Raw genomic sequence first — 19,735 nt, forward strand, 5'->3', positions numbered from 1 at the left:
TATAAGAAAAATAAAAATTATTGAATTTTCACTTTTTTTTTAAATTAGAAGCTTTTTCAAAAAAAATTCTATTTTCATTATTTTTCGTTATTTATTTTTATTTTTCTTCCCTTTTATTCGATCCAAACATAATGTTAAGAAAAACAAACAAAAAAAAAAACTGAAAAGGCCGAAGACAAACGAGGCCCAAGCCAACACCACCACCCGCACCGATATAACAGAGATCCACCGACGAAAATTAAAGCCACAAGGAAATAAACCACGTGGACTTTTGCAACACAGGTGGCCCACTGTTTAACGTGGGGCCTGCTAGCTGGGCTAGGTATTGTGGGGGTCCACTGTGAATCGCCATGTAATCCATTGGGAGCCAGGTGGCATCCATATATGAGTCGGTGTTGATATTCTAATTTTAGTAGCGAGGTAATGTAGGGTCCACCATATCTATTGCGTGTCTGACTGCGTGAGGTTATCAGATGCCAGGATTAAACTTTGAGTCGTGAAGTGCCACGTGGCGAAATGGCTAATGCTTGTTTGAATCAACGGTCCGATCAGAACCGTTACCCTGTCCTCTTTTTTTTTTTTTTTTATTTCAGTTTCTAGTTACGTTAGTTAGTTACTCCAAACAAGGCCTACAGTTGCGTTAAGATAATAAAATGTTTCAATTTTAACGTTTTGGGATAATGTTGTTTTATAGATTTAGGACTAACCGACCAAATTTTTTCAAGGATAATATATTTTTTTAAGATAATCTTTGGACTTTAACATTAATTTTGATGTGTTCAAAGATAAAAAAAAAAAATTATTAAAAATTTTAAAAAAATCGAAGGGTGAAACTTCTAACGATATATGAGAATTTCTTTTTTCAAAAGTTGAGCCACTAATTTGACAAAGAATAGTCTAAACCACGACATTAACAAAGAATTCTTTTTTGAAGTTAGAAAATCTAAGATTACTTCTTCCTTTTGATAGTAACGTGTGAACAAATCTCCCTAACTTTTACATTTATTTGATGGACAAAATAAAGTTGTAGAGAATGGGACAGGAACGGCTCAAGGAACTTAGTGAACTTTCTCTCCAAGATCACAAACCCTGTCAACGCTCACTACAACACATCAAGTCTGCCAAAGCTTGATGGATTAAGATTGGTAACGATGTAAAATCTGTTAGGTGTTAAGACTATATCCGTTCCATGCATGTTTTGGGAATTTAAACCTTGTGAACTTATTTGCTGAAGAACTTTCATACTTTGAAGTTCCGCTGTAGGAAAATTTTTTCGACAAATAAGATTAGTATTAGTTCTACGAGGCTCTGAAACTGATAGACTCGATGCCAGAAAGGAACTGGTGCGACTTGCCTGGCTACAATTCCACATTCCAAATTGATTAAGAACAGTAATGTAGCTTATATATATATGTATATATGTATATATATATATATATATCATATTGAAACATTTTCTATACGAACTTGAGGGGAACTTTAAGGCAAAATTTATAGTGATGAGATGAATAGCCTACGCCAGGAGAACAAGACTTTTGCCAAGTATCATGTCATCAGTTGAGAAATCAGCCTCCTTCCTGTATGTTCCCCTTCCAAAATCTAGGTTATACGAGTCTGCAAGTCCTTCCACCAGGTCAAATTCCGGGTTCCATCCTAGCACATGCTTTGCTTTCTCAATTGACTGCATTATATGAAAATTGACAAAGTAATGATGATATTATTAAAACAAGTTCCTTGATGTACATTAATTATGACTTGGTCTGCTACTCATCGTGTTGCCATAACCACAATTCTATGGGGTATTCCACAATACTTGGAGCCTAGGATCAACTATTCTTAGGAAAATGTAAACCTTATAGTTTATGATGTGACTACGGCAAGAAAACTACTCTGAAGAATTATCTGATGTAAATTTGTAGTCACTTGGTCTGCAGGTTGCAGCCAACTTTGTTCTTATAACCAAAATAGACAAAGAAGCTGATTCTGTCAAGTCACCACTGTTTCATAAGAAAGTTCCGGCCTAAAGTCTAAATTTTTTTGGAAAATGTAACTTGACAGTACTATGGCGAGAAATTTGCAATAAGAAGTCTTTACCAGTGCAGATAGGAATATGAACAGACGTTTTAGCATTAGTCATGAAACTTCTGCCATTTGGCAAATTAGAAAAATAGGCATATATAAGAAAGGTTACCCAAATGAAATTTTAAAACAAGGTGATCTCACAGGTATTGAAGTTTCTACAGGAACATAAACTTCATCCAATCAAATGGAGCCTTATCCTTTCAATTCCTCTTTCATGCAAAGGCATATATTACATTATTTACTTGTGAACGAAATTTCTGTCAAAACTTACCTGATCACGGAATGGGAATGCCTTCTTTTTACCAAAGTCAAACTCCTTGGGGTTGTAGCGAACAATCTCAGGCTCAGGAAATCCACCACCCTGGGTGGAAAACAACAAATTCAGTTAGTGGTATCAATGGATTTTAATCTTTTCTAATGTACTCTTAATGATTCAGAAAAGAACTTGTTAGAATTGCCTTGGCACATGCCCTTGCTAATCCATCAAAAGTTACATACTTTTCTCCTGAAATGTTGAATGCCTGCTTGCTGGCTTTTTCATTACGAAGAACCTGGATGAAAGCCTTTGCCAAGTCCTGCAGTTCTACGACTATGTTACATCATTCTCACTCAAAATTAAAAGGGACAAAAACCATACAAATTGATTATCACACAATAGAAACTTTATTAGACAAGCCTTATTGGATCAGAAGCAACTTGGAGAACTAGTATGTGTGCTGACCATTATATGTGTAAGTAGACTTAACTCACTGTCTAAATGCCATGTTGGATCCTTCCAAGTTCCAAATAATTTCTATGGAAGAAGGTGCTATGCTTCTTGTAGTAAAACTACCAAGCAGTTTAATTATTGACTACCCCAAGTTAACAAGAAAAAATATTTTCTGAAATAGATAAAAGAGACACCCATTTGCAACCTAAATACCAAATTTGCAGAGGCCAATAGGCTTGCAAGTTTCGCCAACTGTTACATGACCCAGTTGGGTTATTTGCAACCCAGAGTTGGGAATTGGAATAGGGCGACCTGCTTTCAAAAGGTGGAAGATCCATTCTTCAACAGGATTGTAATTCAAAGGTCCATATATGTACACTGGCCTCAAAGAAGTCCAGTTAATACTTCTCGAATCCAATAAGTTCTCTCTATTAAGCTTTCCCTTGTGCCTACTCTTTGGATCAACTGCATCAGTCTATCACCAAGGCGCCAAATAATAAAAGGTGGATACATAGGAGGCAAAAATGGAAGAGAGAGCAAGAGGATGAATTATGAATTTTTCCCCTCGTTATCATCACATAGCATTAAGGTCTGGCACCCTGAATTGACCAGTAACATACAGGTGAATAGAAATATGACTGCAGTTGACAATCCTACCTCACAATGTGGTAAAAGATCAGACTTGAGGTAAACACCAGCTGACGAGCATTATATGAACCTGAAATACCAGAGATTTAGAAATTTGAAAACAGAAGTTAACAAATCCAAATGTACCAAAACAAAAATGCGGTTATGGAGAATATTTATATTTTCTAAGTTTATCATAATTCAAGACATTGAAACTTTTTGAACTAATTAATAAATTGATGCCATTTTTAGACACATAACTGATCCTTTTAGTTGCTGGCAAAACATAATTTGATCCCCGGTAGTGAATTTACATTCATAGAGCCATTTATTCAAATTAAGCAATTATTCTTTGATAGTACGTAACATTATAACTAATTCTAATATCTATTTCAAAGGACTGGCTTTAGAGCTTACTGATCTAGATTTGGGAGCACATCCAGTAAGGGTTCAACTTCGTCTGCCTTTCATCCTCAAAAATTGTAGCAAGAAATATTCTCTGCTTGAAACAAAAATTAAGTTTTGTGGTATACTGATAAACAGTTGTATCCTAGTGGAACATAAAACCCTGAAAGAGTGGACAAATAAAAGTCCACATACCATTTATGTCATACACCACATCGAAGCCTTCAGCAGAGAGACTCGATTTCACAAATTCAAAATCCTTTCTCTCCTTTCAAATGCAAGATCTAGCAAATCAAGGTTAGAAAAAAGAATTATCTACTTTGTTTGTGCACATAAGTTTATTTTTTTGTCAAAAGGAAAACACCACTGCAATTGAGAAGCGGAGACTCTCATAGCATAATGATTAAACTTTGAATGCATATATAGTTAGTAAGTGATAATAATACCTTGGATTTAAAATCAGAGTACTCACTGTCTGATTCACCTGGCAATTGTTGGGTAATTGGTGCTTTACCTCTAGTAAACAAAGTAACCTGCCAAAGGATTAGCTTCCTTTAGCGATTTAGCATCCAAAACATTGGTTTTACATTATGCAACAACAGATGCAAACTACTAAAAATAAAATGAAACAGGCAAAGAAAAGAAATCCCAAGAAGAATATTGATACCTGATGACCCTCTTTCACTAGGACTCTTGACAAAAATACAGCAACGAACCGGGTGCCTCCCATTATAAGAATTTTCTTGCTGCTAGATGCAGCAACATGCAATGCTCCTTTTGGTTGCCATACCTTTCTTCTGTACTGCAACCAGGTATAGAACTATAAATGTCAAGAAATAGATCTTATTTGCCTCCACGAAATTAAAAGAACAAGAGAGTGTAGTTGCTGCCGAGCTCTGCAAAGATCTATTTTTCCTAGTTGCTAATCAAATCCCTATCCAATATAGTTGGTGCCTCTTTCATCAGCAATACTAAGTAGTCATCTTAACTCATCCCATATCATTAAATTGGTTAACTTAAATTCAGACATCAATTATTTTCTATACGTTTTAGTATAGCAAGTGATGACTCATATATAGGTGCTGTGTCATATAAAACTCAAGGTTGGTCAAGTCAGTCCAAAATGAATAAAACTCTGAAAAGAAACCAAACGTTTTAAAACAATTTCAATATGCATAGAAAAATGCAAGAACATCCTGTTTCCAAAATGTATATGGAATTTCTTCATTAGAAAGAGATCTACCTGGATTTGACAGAGCTTGGTGCCACTGAAGTCAGAGAGAGAGGAAGGGAGGAGGGTGATGGAAGGCTGCTTTGTGGGCTGCAACACCATCAGCCTTGACATGTTGCTTCCCTTGTTTTTCAGAGTTTGCGATTGCAAGTTGTAACTGAAAATTGAAATGTACATTTAGTAATTCAGCTTTTGGTGTCTGTCCTGCTGGCCCTCTCTCATTCTAACAAACGATCGGGACAACACAATGTCCCAACTGAGCTCACTTGGGTTATATCCACGGCCTCCCGTTCGCCTCCACAATTCTTGCAAAGGAGAACTGCTCCTGCAAGTTAAGTCAAGTAAGCCCAAACACTTTGGTTTGGGACCCAAGATCTTTCCCAGCTCTAGTCAGTTTTGGAGTCCAATCAGCAATCAAAATCTTTTTCTGAGGCCCAATAGTAAACTGAACTCAGGAAGTGTTTATTTCCAATCATTTGGGTTTGGGTGGTAAATTAAAAACTTGAGAAATGAGTTGGGGAAATCTGAATAAGTCCTCGAATATTAGGGTCTTTCTTTCGTAAATAATCCTCTTTTAGCCGGATCTACGAAGAAAACCAAAAGTTTCTGTCATAGCAAGAGAAAAAAAAAAATCAACTTTTGTATTGAATCCCTGTAAATTCGCTAGAAGGTTCAAAACCCATTAAATTCTTACATCTACCCCGTATGGATTTTAGTCAGGTGAGTTTATGATTCTCTCCTTTTCTCCCATTGTTTTTTCTATTTTTGCTAGTTTATCAGAGTTCCTTGGTTTGTAATTACTTGTTCTAGTTATGACGCTATGTGGGTTTAGTATTAACGATCATATTGAATTGGTTAATTGGTAGATCTGAGTCTTCTGGGAGGCTTTTGATTTTGAAGCATATCCTTTTGTTTGGTTGATGAACAGAAGAAAACTAACCATTTGTAAATAAATCTTGGTAAACAACTCTTGATTGTTCAAAGTAAATCTAAGATCCAACTTTGGCCCCCAAAAATTTCAACTTCGTGTTGGTTCAATAATTTGGTTCAAGAAAGATGGTGAATTGAACAAGCTTAATTACCGTTAAAATAGAGTTCACATTGTTTTTAGCCTTGTGTATTTGTTTGAACATGAAAATTAGATAGAAATTATACTAATTTGATAACCAACTGTTTGCTTGGGGTTTAGAGTACTTGTTTGGTTCTTTCTGATGATTTCAAATTACTCCTTTGTGCAGCCTCCAGGTGAAAATTATGCCAACCCCAAGACGTGTTTCTTTCATGTTCTCTTCAAGGTCAATTATTTTGTGCATCTAATCATCTTGATCTAGTGAATCTGATTTAGATGCCCTTTTCAGTGTTGATGTTAGTGTTTACTTTCTTGCTTCCTGCAGGCTGCAGCATTGGCATTTTACATCCTTTCCGCTCTCTTTTTCAACAACTTTGTGGTCATTTTTGTAGTGACTGTTCTTCTTTCTGCTCTTGATTTTTGGGTGGTTAAGAATGTCAGTGGACGTATATTAGTTGGTTTGAGGTGGTGGAATGAAATTAATGATCTTGGTGAGAGTGTGTGGAGATTTGAATGTCTTGACCAAGAGGTGAGTGTTTCCCTTAACCGAACCATATGTTTACTTTCAGATATAGCATTACCAAGTCTCTCAGTTGTTTATTGTTGCTGTATGCTTTAGTCATTGGCCCGGATGAACAAGAAAGATTCATGGCTGTTTTGGTGGACCCTTTACCTTTCAGTAAGTTTATCCCTTGCCTTGGTATATACTTGTATATTTTTGTCCCAAATGATCAAAGTCATTAATTCATGATTTAATTTTTCAGGCAGTTTTTTGGATTGTGCTTGGAATATTCTCTCTCATAAGGTTTCAAGCTGATTTTCTCCTTGTTGTTGGAGTTTGTTTAACTCTCAGCATAGCAAATATTGTTGGTTTCACCAAATGTCGCAAAGGTTGGTTTGCTTATTATGATTAGCAATGCTTGGTTGAACGTGATATCTAATGTAACTTTATCCTTACTCTAGCTATTTTATTCATTCAAGAATTCTTTTGTGCAACTTTCAATAAATTATCTAGGTATGGCTTCACATTGAGACAAGGAAATGGCATGCTTATTAATAACTTAATTATGACTTAGTCTAAATAGTTAATGATGCCAAGACAAGTTCAAGTTGAGACAAGATTTTCCAAGTGTATTTCCAAGCTATGTGATGCAAGCATGGTTTGTGATATGTACAAGATAAATCTTCCAAGTTTAAGTTTATGACTTGGTCTAAATATCTTTGGATATTCAGATAGCTTGTATTGTCTTGCACTTTATTTGCTGTTTCCTTGAGCAAATTATGATGACTTTTCCTATGGATACTGAGATGTCTCAATTTCTTAAAAGAGGGAGAATAAAAACATGGTCCTTAAACTTTTACCTTTCATTTGGCAGCATGATTGGTGCTAGTAGTTTGCATAAGGAAATCATCCATCAGGGGTTGTGATTAAATTGGGTGTAAACTGAACATTGGCTCCCCATACATTTGCTTTTCTTTCTGCATGTATTCTTGGTTTGTTGCAGGTTACAACTTTTGATTTGTTTTTGCCCTATGTATTTAGTTTGAGAGATGATAAGTGATGATTTTCAAGTATTAAGATTATAGGTGCTGAGATTCAAGTGCATGTATGATTCAGGGCATGCACAATGAGGCCCATTTAAAATATAGGGAATATTGGGACTTGGATGCAACAGAATTTGCAATGTTTCTATCCCCAATTAATTTGCTTTATTTCTGCCTGTTTTTCAGCTTTCTTTTTTCACCTTGTAAATTAACAATAAATTATTGTTTGGTCCTCCTTTCAGATGCCAAGAAGCAGATTCAACAGTTTGCTTCCCAGACCATTGCCTCAAGAGTTTCATCCACTATACAATCAGCATTTAGTGTTATCTGAAACAGTCAATAGTGAAATACGGGAATTACACGGAAGAAAATGCACTGTAGAGGAGAAGTTGAGAAGTGTGGCATGTACAAAACAACAACTAGTACTGAATTGCCCGTTTCTGTGAACTAGGGGTTAAAAATCAAATGACTTTTATGGTACCTCTAATGCTTTGTAAAATGAATCACTCAAACCAAAAAAAAAAGGTTTGTCACCACAATCATCATCTTTCACTTACTACATTTTGGTTGTCAGTACGATGAATTGCATTCTTCCCTTAAGAGTTCTTGTTATTGGTTTCGATTCATTCAACTTCTCTTCCCCTTGGTGTCAGAGATGCCAACAGCATTTTCTATTTGCTCTCTCTCTCTCTCTCTCTCTCTCTCTCTCTCTCTCTCTCTCTCGTACATCTGTAAATCATATATATGGTTGAATGCGGCCACTGCGGCCAATGTATACAGGCGAACTATGGTTGACGAGTTAGAAATTCCAACACCGTGCAAAGGGATTTTTGACTGGATCGTCACTTTCTAAGAAACACGTTTGAGACTTTATTTTCTTTTAAGAAAAGAAACTAGTTGCTCCATTCATTCAATTCAATAGGTAGCAGAAAAAAAAAACAAAAAAAGGAAAAGGCACATGTTTTCTCTTTAAAAAACAAAAAAAAAAAAAAAAAAAACTTTCCTTTACTTGAGAATAAGAAATAAAATGTATTAAACTAGAAAAGGAAACATACAAATTGCTCACTTGTTGGAAACAAGGAGGGCGGACACATCAGAGATGTTGCAGTGTAGTTTTCTCCTATCAGACTCTGGGTAATGCATAGCGAAGTAGTCTGTCAAAATTTAGTCCTTTTCTTCTATGTGCATGTTTATCACTGGGTGAATTTTGGTCAAGATTCATGAACTTCTCAGTTCTGCTCAAACTAAACTGAAACAGCATGTTTGTTGGAGCTTTTGAATGAGATGATAGACAATGGCTTCCCTCTCACAAAAGAGCCAAACATTATAAGAGAGATGATAGCTCCACCAAATATTGTCAGCAAGGTTTTGAATGTGTTAACTGGTAATAGTTCCAATGTAAGTGATACCCTCCCTGGTGCAACAGGGTCTTGGGTTCCATGGAGAGCAGCAGGTCCAAAATATGCAAACAATGAAGTTTATGTTGATCTTGTCGAAGAAATGGATGCAGTTACAAACAGGTCAGTTCTCTGATTTGGCTATAAAATTCCTTCTTATTAACATTGTTCTTTTTGATTTAGGTTTTAAGTTAATGTGCAATAGTTGAAGGTCTCACTTGTTTATATTGCCTGGTTTTACACTCAGAGTCTTGAGCAACTTTCTTTTGCATGTGCTGTTTAGGGATGGGGTGTTGGTCAAACGAAACTTGAAACCACTATAAAAATGAAAATTTACATAACCAAAAGCATGGAATCATAGTTATTAATAGCAAAAAGTTTATAAAAGTTCAAACAAAAATCTTAAAACCAAAACAAAGGTTTCACTCAACTTAGAAATAGTAGAGTTTGGTTAATTCCAAAAAAGTATAGTTATTTCAAGACATTTTCAATTTTTCTTTACTACAGTATAATTACCATATATAAAGCGCTTTCCTTGTAAAAAACGAGATTCATCCATTCCCTTCTCTGTTTTTCTTCCTAGCCATTTTCCCCTGTGAAGGAAGGACACAAATCACTCTCTCGAAGCCTCTTATCCTCCACAAAAGAATAAATAAAAGAACCATCTTTTACAAGTTATTTTTCAATCTCCTTGTTCAACTCACTAAAAAAAAAAAAAAAAACATGCTTTACTCTTCTCTATCTCCGTATCTTTGTTGTAGTTTCAGTTGTAGATTATGAACGCCATCAATTTCCTCAGCAATTCCACCATGAAGCTTCCTTCCAGGGTCCTAAGCCTCAGGAACGCATCGTTTTTGGGGTTCAGACATTCGTTTAATCCCCCTTGTTGTCAACCTATGCTTAGCTGCAATAGCAAAGCTTTTCTGTTGAATTTCAATCACAAGTCTCAATTCCACTCCTACCCTTCTCCATTCCTAAGCTTTCAACGCGTTATCAACAAAACCCAGAAGTTGAATTGCTTACCAAGTATAGGTTTTGCTCAATCGAGGGCGGTTTTGAGGCCTTATGGTGTCTCTGTTAAAGCCAAGGTAGCCTCAATGGTAAGGGATCTCTCAACATCGCTTGAAACCCGCGTAAACGACAAGAATTTCAAGAGAATTTACGTGCAAAACGGCATCAATGTGAAACCACTAGTCGTTGAAAGGATTGACAAGTATGAGAACATTGTAGGAGGAGAAGTTCCTCGTACTGAAGATGAAAACAACGTAAAGAATGTTGGGGAGTGCTTGCAGGAGGGAAAAAGTGGAATTTCAGTTGAGAGCGGCATTGAAAAGGAGGCATGGAATTTGTTGAGAGATGCGGTTTTGACGTATTGTGGGTCCCCTGTTGGTACAGTGGCTGCAAATGATCCAGGTGATAAGCAGCCTTTGAATTATGATCAGGTTTTCGTTCGTGATTTTGTGCCTTCGGCTTTGGCTTTCTTGCTTGGAGGTAAGGAGATTGTCAAGAATTTTCTCCTCCATACCTTGCAGTTGCAGGTATATATATTGTACATATACACTTATTTATGTTGTTGGATAATGTTGTAGCACCATTAGTTGAACATTTCCTTTTTTGATTTGACTAATCATTTATTAGAAAGATACTGATTGTTTGGTAATCTTTTGTCTATTATTTACTTAACATTCAAATAGCCTAATTAGCATTTTAAAATGTTAGGAAAAATCATCTTAGGATATTTCATTGTCTGTGGTTTTTCTAACTGTCTGTCATGTTTTTCTTAATGTTTTTGGATATATCTGGAATTTTTTCATGTTCTTTTCTAAAGTACTCAGTGCATGTTTCTTACGCCATTAAGGAAAGTCTTTCTTCACCTTGTGTAAAACAAATGCAATGCACATATTTGCCATAAAGTTGGTATATTGTGCTTTAGATTCCTTTCAATCATTGTAGAACTTTGAGCATTTATTAGTTAATGTAATCAATTTTATGTCTCTTTTGCACATGCTGGGAGCTTGAGATACATCCTCGCACAATCCGAAGTTGGATATGTGTTTTTCTGTGGATATGTGTTTTGCTATGTATCATGAAGGTTAACCTTTTTGCTGATCAGAATTGCAAAATTATCCATTTGGAACTTAACAACCCTTTGTTGTTTTTGATCTAGAGTTGGGAGAAAACTGTCGACTGCTATAGTCCTGGACAGGGTTTGATGCCGGCAAGTTTTAAGGTTAGAACTGTACCTCTTGATGACAATAAGTTTGAGGAAGTGCTAGATCCTGAGTTTGGTGAATCAGCTATTGGTCGTGTTGCACCAGTGAACTCTGGTTAGTATATTGCAATTTTATGTACCTTTTACTACAACAACTTGCCATTCTTATGAAATGAGGATGCTGAACTATTCAAATTTAGCAATCTTAACATTCTTGTACTTCTAAAGTGATTTTTTCTTTTCCAAAGCTCTTACTGGTTGGGAACATCAAATAAAACTGACTAAGTTTATTGAACTAACATTGTTGATAGGATTGTGGTGGATTATATTGTTGAGGGCATATGGGAAGATCACTGGTGACTATGTATTGCAAGAGAGAGTGGATGTTCAAACTGGAATAAAACTGATCCTCAACTTGTGTTTAGCTGATAGATTTGATATGTTTCCTTCTATGTTAGTCACTGATGGACGTTCATGATAGACAGAAGGATGGGTGTTCATGGTCATCCCCTTGAGATCCAAGTGAGTTCATTTGTTTGTAGTTTTTTAAGTTTCCCTATGAACAAAAAACAAAGTGGCTTTGCCTTGTTCCTGTTAGATATATTAGATGTCACCTGGTTTTAACTGAGTTAGGTTGCGATTTCATCTCAGTTACATAGTCTCAATTCGCCATGGTATTGGACCCTGTGTCATTTTTTAAAAGACACTTAAGTTTGTCCTTGCTCTGTTTTGTTGTCTTGTAATTCTGTTTTATTTTGCCAGCTTATCTTTGGTTATCCTAATTGTCACATGTTTGATCTACAGGCTTTGTTTTATGCTGCTCTACGTTGCTCTCGGGAGATGCTCACTGTAAACAAAGGTTCCAAGAATTTGGTGAGGGCCATCAACAATAGACTCAGTGCATTATCGTTCCACATCAGAGAATACTATTGGGTTGACTTGAAAAAAATCAATGAGATTTACCGATATAAAACAGAAGAGTACTCCATGGATGCTACCAACAAGTTCAATATTTATCCCCAACAAATTCCTTCATGGATTATGGATTGGATACCTGAAGAAGGCGGGTATCTAATTGGCAATCTAGAGCCAGCTCACATGGATTTTAGGTTCTTCACACTTGGGAATCTCTGGTCCATTGTTGCATCGCTGGGCACTCCTAAACAGAATGAAGCTATTCTGAACTTAATCGAAGTCAAATGGGATGTTTTTGTGGGGCATATGCCTCTCAAGATATGCTATCCTGCGGGGGAGAATGAGGAGTGGCGCATAATTACTGGCAGTGACCCAAAGAATACGTGAGTACGTTGCCTTTTATTATGAAGAGACTCTCTCTCTCTCTATTATATCATCCTATGTATTTGTCTACTGATACTAGTATGCTTAACGAACTTGTGCAGCCCTTGGTCCTATCATAACGGTGGATCTTGGCCGACACTTCTTTGGCAGGTAAACTTGAATTTTGTTCTAGTTTGGAATAGCCTTTGTCAAGAATGGCCTCTTTATCATTTTAGGAGAAGGAGATGACTTTATATCTGGTTTTGTTTTAAACATGCAACTTTGTTGTATAATGCTTGTTTGAAAAGCTTGAACTAAATCTTATATTACTTTTACAGTTTACTTTGGCATGCATCAAGATGGGCAGATTAGAACTAGCCCAGAAGGCAGTTGCATTGGCAGAGAAGAGGCTTTCAATTGACCATTGGCCAGAATATTATGACACCCGAAGTGGGAAGTTCATTGGAAAGCAATCTCGACTTTATCAAACCTGGACAATTGCTGGTTTCCTGACATCTAGAATGATGTTGGAGAATCCAGAGATGGCTTCCTTGTCATTCTGGGAGGAGGACTACGAGTTTCTTGAGATATGTGTTTGTGCTCTTAGCAAAAGCGGCCGGAAAAAATGTTCTCGTGGTGTTGCTAAATCTCAGATACTTGAGTAATTGAACACCATTCTTTGGAAGGCAGAGAACCATTCTTCTACCGTACAGCCACAAGTTTTGTATTAAGCAATTTTCAATCCTTAAACAAACATATACAGTTTTGTATAACAAACTAGTGTAGTTGTTTGGCATTGAAAGTATAAATGACTGTCAGTGATCAACACAAGCTAATATTATTTGGAAGAAATGTATAATCTTTGATTTTCATTCTACTTCTTATGTATATGTATAGCTGAAGCCTCTGCCTCAAGTGATGAAGGTAAAATTAAACCCTCAATTACTTACCTTGTTCATTAGTTACTCAAAAGTAGTTCAAATTTAGAGAAATCTAATCAAGATGAAACAATTCAACTTTTCCAATCTTAGCCCTCAACCAAACATAATCTGTTCAACTTGTCGCAATTGAAACAGGTTTATAGGGTTAAAAGTGGAAAATCAAACACCCCTCTTAAACCCCAACTAACGGCCTTATTAAGCCCATTTGTATTTAAGAAAAAAAAGAAGAAAAAACCCTAAGCCAACAAAGAAGTGAAGAAGGACCCAGCCGGAGCATCCAAAAACCGCTGGGGTATCTTACGCGGCCGTCGACTTGCTCTAGTAAAAAAGGTTTCAACTTTTTGGTGATTTTAGTTTTAATCCGAAGTTCATATATATATATATATATATATATATATAGTGTGTGTGTGTGTGTGTGTTTGTGTGTGTGACTCTTCCAATTTTGATGATTCGCAGATAAATATATATAGAGAGAGAGATTACAAAGTGTTTGCTAAAATGGGAGAAAAGGGCAAAAAATGTAAAGCAATTTCAAAATCTCAGAGTGCAGTTAAAGAACATAAAGAGCAGCTGGAAAGGCTCCAGAAAAAGGTTTCTCCTTTCGTTTCTATATCTTTTTCTTCTTTGGGGTTTCTGTATTTTTATCTTGAATTCTCTCCTTTTTATCTTTTATTAGCTTGTCTAAAATTTAATCTTTTTTTTTTTTATATTGGTTGTTACAGGATCCAGAGTTCTACCAGTACCTACAAGAACATGGCAAAGACCTTCTTACCTTTGATGATGAGGATATTGATGTAAGTGAGGCAAGTTATGTTCAAGTTTTTATTGTTTCAGATGGGTGCATAAAGTAAGGTGCAATTTCACTTGTTTCAATCTTTTGTAGGATGATGTTGATATGGAAGATGCGGAAACCCAGTTGGACCATGAGATTCATCAGCATGATATCTCCGAGGAGGAGGGGAAGCCATCTAAAACTGTTTTACTTGCTGCAATGGTTGATTCTTGGTGTAATTCAATTCGACAGGATGGAAGACTAAGTGCGGTTCGTTCTCTTATGAAAGCTTTCAGAACTGCTTGTCACTACGGTGATGATACTGGAGAAGACTCATCAGCAAAGTTTACTGTCATGTCCAGTGGTGTATTTAACAAAATAATGTTGTTTGCTCTATCTGAAATGGATAGAATTCTCCGCAAATTGTTGAACCTTCCTGCTTCTGGTGGAAAGAAAGAGACTATAAATGAGCTAATGAGCACAAAACAATGGAAGAGCTACAACCACTTAGTGAAGTCATATCTTGGAAATGCCCTACACGTTTTGAACCAAATGACTGACACGAAAATGATATCATTCACTTTAAGGCGTCTCCAATATTCATCTGTCTTTTTGGCTGCTTTTCCAAACCTTTTGAGGAAATACATCAAGGTATGCAGAAAGGGGAAAGACATATGGGATTTTCTTAAAATTCGGTGATTTCTTTTTAGTTGCTGTTTGTTTTATGGTCCACTTGTGGTTATGGACCTGCACTCTTGCACAAGCAACATTAGAGTCCGAATATAGAAACCTTTTGTACTTTTTATATGCTTGTGTTTGAAATTCTTATATCTGTTAGGATGATTTGAGGTTTAATCTATTCCTTGGTGGAGGATATTGTTTTTAAATGTTTAACGAATATGGACCATACTCGTGAGCAGGTGATGATTGCAGTGACTGCTTGTTTTTCCATTGCTATTTTAGTTTATTTTTTCATCTTTCATAATGTGGTAAACAAAAACTAAAATTTTCTTTTTTTTCCCCAGGTAGCACTTCACTTTTGGGGTACAGGAGGCGGTACTCTCCCCGTTGTTTCCTTTCTATTTCTTAGAGATCTTTGCGTTCGGCTAGGATCTGACTGTTTAGATGAATGTTTCAGAGGGGTCTACAAAGCCTATGTTTTAAACTGCCATTTTGTGAATGCAGTAAAATTACAGCATATTCAGTTTCTTGCCAATTGTGTCATAGAACTTATTCGAGTGGACCTTCCAACTGCGTATCAACATGCATTTGTTTTTATCAGACAGTTAGCAATGCTTCTGCGGGATGCACTCAATATGAAAACTAAGGTATCATTAACACTTGTTTCTTAGAAAGTTTACTTCTGTAATTATCCATTTATCACCTGTGAATTAGAATGTCTTTGAGTCTAAATATTGTGATAGTGGAAGATCGCATGCAGCACATTTTCTTTTTTGTTGTCTTTTGGTGTTTGTTCCCTTTTTGTTTTGCCTAAGCAATGCTTCATTTCTCACCTTTCTTTGCAGGAAGCGTTCAGAAAGGTTTATGAGTGGAAGTTCATAAACTGTCTTGAACTTTGGACCGGAGCTATCTGTTCCTATAGCTCAGAAGCTGATTTTAAGCCTCTTGCTTATCCATTGACCCAAATTATTTCTGGGGTTGCCCGTCTAGTTCCAACTGCTCGATATTTTCCACTCAGATTGAGGTGTGTTAGAATGCTCAACCAGATTGCTGCTTCTACCGGTACCTTTATTCCTGTTTCTATGCTTCTTTTGGACATGCTGGAGATGAAAGAGTTAAATAGACCTCCCACTGGTGGTGTTGGCAAAGCGGTTGATTTGCGTACAACACTGAAGGTAATTTTGACATGTGTTGTATTTTATTCCAGTTAATATAAAGGAGCTCTATTCCTATTTAAATTTGGACAATTTTCTTTTCCAGACAGGCAAGCCCATTCTGAAGACACGAGCCTTTCAGGAGGCATGTGTGATTGCTGTGGTTGAAGAGCTTGCTGAACATTTAGCTCAATGGAGCTATTCTGTTGCTTTCTTTGAATTGTCTTTTATTCCAGCTGTGAGGCTGCGCTCCTTCTGCAAATCTAATAAAGTTGAAAGATTCCGAAAAGAAATGAGGCATCTTATTCGTCAGGTACATCCTTTGGATTGATTATCATGTGTCCTCCTGCCCCATGTGCTGGAGATGTCTCAAAATTGGATTAATGGAAAACAATTTCTTGTATAAACATGCTCCCTTTACATGCTGCAAATTTTTTGGTGTGTACTACTGATTTTTTTCCTGTCTTTCACATCAGATTGAGGCTAATATTGAATTTACTAATGAAAGGCGTGCGTCAGTTGCATTTCTACCAAATGATCATGCAGCAAGTTCTTTTCTTGAGGTCTGCGCAATTATTGTTACTTAAATTTTCCATCAATGCTCCTGCTGTTGTCCTGTTTAAGCATGTGAGCTGCATAATGATGTTTGTGTTCCATTATTTTGTTATATGAAGGTCTCTTGAATCTTTGGCTTAACATACTTGATTAACCATCACATGAAGATTTATGATTTGGTATCACATGAAGATTTACTAAGCTTTTTGTTGCTCGTAGGATGAGAAAAAGATGGGGACTAGTCCTCTCTCACAATATGTTGTAATTCTGCGGCAAAGAGCACAACAAAGAAATGATTCAATGATGGAATCCAGGTCTATGATCTTGCTCTTTGATTGGGATCATCCTATCTATATTGTAATTGTGTTGAGACAGCTAGTTTAAACAGCATGCATGTAATTTTCAGTGTTCTTGTGGGTGAAAAATCTGCTGTCTTTGGGAGTAAGCTTGATCAGGTACCTGGTAGTGACGAAGAAGATGATATCAGGAATGAGGATGGTGCTTCTGTTTTTAGTTCTTCCTGGTTCCCAGGAGGTGATTCCAGGTTTGGCTTGCCATATTTGCCTCTCTCTCTCTCTCTCTCTCTCACACACACACACACACACACACACACGCTCTCACGTGTGCAAAGAGATATATGCATGCGAGTACTTATATTTTCTTTGCCATCAATGATCTTTTTTTACTGTGTATAATGTTGGATTGCCAAAAACTATTATCTGACGCCATTATCTTCCAACAGGGCCAAGCCTCCTAAGGAGGAGGAGGAGGAGGAGAAGAACAAGAAGAACAAGAAGAACAAGAACAAGAAAAGGATGGAACAAGATGAAGGGGTTGGTGAGGATGAAGATATTGTGGAAGACTTGGTACTGAGTTCAGATGAAGATGCGTCTTTGAGTAACTCCCCATCTACTGGGGATGATGAAAATGAAGAGCGGCTGGGTATCAGACAGCAGAGCAAGAAGCAAAAACATAAGAATTTATCAAAGAAAAGTTTAAGATCTCATGCAAATAAATCAAAGAAGAGAAAAAGAGCTCATTGACAAAATCTTTTAACTGACCATACGCCGGTCTTGTATGTGTTTATTGATTTTATTTTTCATTTTGCTAATGGATTATTGATTTTTCAGTAGCAAAAAGTTGGAGCTTCAACTTGACTAGTTACTCAAGTAAGTTGAGTTCAAGCTTGGTTTGATGGTCAAGTTTGAGTGTACATCAAATTGAATGACATATGAACTTTTGATTCATGGATAAATTGAAAAAATAGCATATCAAGATTCTAAGTAGTAACAAATATGTAAGATTTAAGGAATGCCACCAAAACGAAAACCCATCACATTCCCTGCCCCTGCCACCGATGACCATCCGTAACCGCAACCAGGACCAGGTTTCCAAGTGGAGATCAGCTTCAACGGCCCTGGATTTCTAGGTTCATGGTTTACCTTCTCTGTCCTCAAACGCGCTACTTCAAGAAACCCCAACAAGTTCTTACTCCAATACACCCACCTTTTCCAAGACGAGGCCGGGACTAAACCCTTGAAGGAGACCATCACCGAGTGGGTATGTACGTCCTCTGGCCCCTCCAGAAAGAGCACGAAAGTTTAAGTTTACAATCACGGCTGGTGGGAAGGGGAGTTTACTAAGGAGTTGGAGAATGGAAAGTTTCATGTTTACTTCAAGTATGGATTAAACATTTAGTTCCAGAACCTTTATTAACGATTGAAAATTTTGATTTGTTAAAATCGCGTCACTGTATTTTCTAAACATCTGGAATAACAAAAATCAGTGACAAGATGACAGTGAGACTATTGCGCCTGTCTGTTTTCTTAATCAAACTAAGTTCTTGAATGTGTTGTAAAGACATTTGTATTTGTTTGTATGGATGCATGAGAGATTGAGAGACATTGTTTTACATTTATAAAATAATAATAATAAAGATGTGTGTGATAACGTGATTAAACATAAGTTACCCATCAACAATTTCATGCCTGCTCGTCAAACGATGGCAATTTGTTCCTTCTTTTCAAATGGTTGGCAGGTGGGACGTAACTTTCATAATGTGGCTTATCCTGCACCCATTTCTTTCTTCCAAGTTTCAATTTGAAACTTTAACAAAAATGTATACCATGCACCAATTATGAAAAATGTGCTTGTACAAGTTTTTTACTAATGCTTGGTTGATTGTGATTTGCTTTTACTCAGGCATTAAAGTCATGATTGCTGCAGAAGGAGACGTATCAAGCATGTGCATGATCACTGGATGATTAGATCATTCATCATCGACAATACTCTAGCTTGGGGCCTTTTCTCTGAATTAAAGTAAAGCCAAATCTTTTCTGCTTTTCAGCTATTACATTTGGTGCTGGTGATTGCTTCTGTCACCAAATTTAGGCATTCATTAGGCATTTTTTGAGACGGTAATTTGACCTTAAAAGTGACTTGAACCAAGTAGAGCATACTAAAACTTCAGTTGCATAAATGGCCTACTCTTTCCAGGTCTATTGACTTTTCCCTAGTATTCTCAGTGACGATGTCATGAGCCAACCTTGTATAAGGTCATGACCGGGACTTAGGTTGCCATGAGCCACCCATGTATAGGGCCATGGCCGGATAGACCCCTTGTGTTAGGAAAAGTGTCCCCATTTCAAACATTGTAACGGTTACTGGTAGCATAGCTCTAAAATCTCTAAGGCTCTTTAGGGGGGTGAACCGGTAGGGTATTGTTGGGCTGTCTCACCGGGTGCTATGCGAGCTTAGGCCACCCACCATGGGCTGCCCCCCTGGCCCTGGTGATGGTGGGAGGTCCCGATGTATGATTCCCGATTTTAATGAAATTCACCTCGATTGAATGCCCGATTGTTGCCTCGATGTGTTTCTTTTCTTTCTCGATGTGAATGTGCCTTGTTGTGTGTATGCTTGAGATTGACCTTGATATATTGTGCCTTATTGTGAATGCTTGAGACTAACCATGGTTTATGGTTATTTGTTCAGATCTCGATCTATTGAAGGCTGACTTGGGTGGAAGCGTCCATTCAAGTGCCACGCGGGCTAGTGCTTGTTGAGAGAAAGCTTAGTCC

At 37.0% G+C, this 19,735-nt stretch overlaps 3 protein-coding genes and 1 pseudogene across 5 annotated transcripts; 3 read left to right on the forward strand and 1 right to left on the reverse strand.

Moving 5' to 3' along the window:
• Positions 1-1,544: 1,544 nt before the first annotated feature.
• Positions 1,545-5,365, reverse strand: LOC111295595 (chloroplast stem-loop binding protein of 41 kDa b, chloroplastic-like; annotated as a pseudogene). The gene is made up of 9 exons (XR_016327308.1): positions 5,067-5,365; positions 4,491-4,625; positions 4,270-4,356; positions 4,019-4,107; positions 3,836-3,917; positions 3,449-3,509; positions 2,581-2,657; positions 2,354-2,443; positions 1,545-1,681 (listed from the first exon to the last, which is right to left on the reverse strand). The product of XR_016327308.1 is annotated as a chloroplast stem-loop binding protein of 41 kDa b, chloroplastic-like (transcript).
• A 250-nt stretch (positions 5,366-5,615) lies between these two features.
• Positions 5,616-8,294, forward strand: LOC111295596 (Golgi apparatus membrane protein-like protein ECHIDNA). The gene is made up of 6 exons (XM_022889141.2): positions 5,616-5,774; positions 6,293-6,349; positions 6,449-6,652; positions 6,743-6,802; positions 6,888-7,014; positions 7,911-8,294. The coding sequence occupies exons 1-6, from the start codon at positions 5,760-5,762 to the stop codon at positions 7,997-7,999; spliced, it is 552 nt and encodes a 183-aa protein (XP_022744876.1). The 5' UTR covers positions 5,616-5,759; the 3' UTR covers positions 8,000-8,294.
• Positions 8,295-9,699: 1,405 nt separating this feature from the next.
• On the forward strand, positions 9,700-13,432 carry LOC111295594 (alkaline/neutral invertase A, mitochondrial-like). Its single transcript, XM_022889140.2, is given in 7 exon segments — positions 9,700-10,603; positions 11,233-11,392; positions 11,589-11,747; positions 11,750-11,799; positions 12,082-12,575; positions 12,678-12,726; positions 12,894-13,432. Coding segments are annotated over 7 exon segments (2,001 nt in total). The 5' UTR covers positions 9,700-9,841; the 3' UTR covers positions 13,221-13,432.
• Positions 13,433-13,734: 302 nt separating this feature from the next.
• On the forward strand, positions 13,735-17,905 carry LOC111295593 (Noc2p family). Of its 2 annotated transcripts, XM_022889137.2 has the most exons (11): positions 13,735-13,826; positions 13,953-14,087; positions 14,219-14,290; positions 14,380-14,919; positions 15,294-15,596; positions 15,795-16,124; positions 16,210-16,416; positions 16,580-16,666; positions 16,878-16,972; positions 17,065-17,202; positions 17,401-17,905. In XM_022889137.2, exons 2-11 carry the CDS (start codon positions 13,995-13,997, stop codon positions 17,699-17,701), a joined length of 2,166 nt encoding a protein of 721 aa, XP_022744872.2. In that variant the 5' UTR covers positions 13,735-13,826; positions 13,953-13,994; the 3' UTR covers positions 17,702-17,905. The 2 variants fall into 2 exon arrangements, with proteins under 2 accessions (XP_022744872.2, XP_022744873.2); XM_022889138.2 differs by lacking the exon at positions 16,580-16,666.
• The last annotated feature ends 1,830 nt before the right edge of the window (positions 17,906-19,735 follow it).

This window comes from Durio zibethinus, chromosome 14 (genome assembly GCF_047325235.1).
Source record: "Durio zibethinus cultivar Kanyao isolate XHJ-2024 chromosome 14, ASM4732523v1, whole genome shotgun sequence".
NCBI classification, from domain to species: domain Eukaryota; kingdom Viridiplantae; phylum Streptophyta; class Magnoliopsida; order Malvales; family Malvaceae; genus Durio; species Durio zibethinus.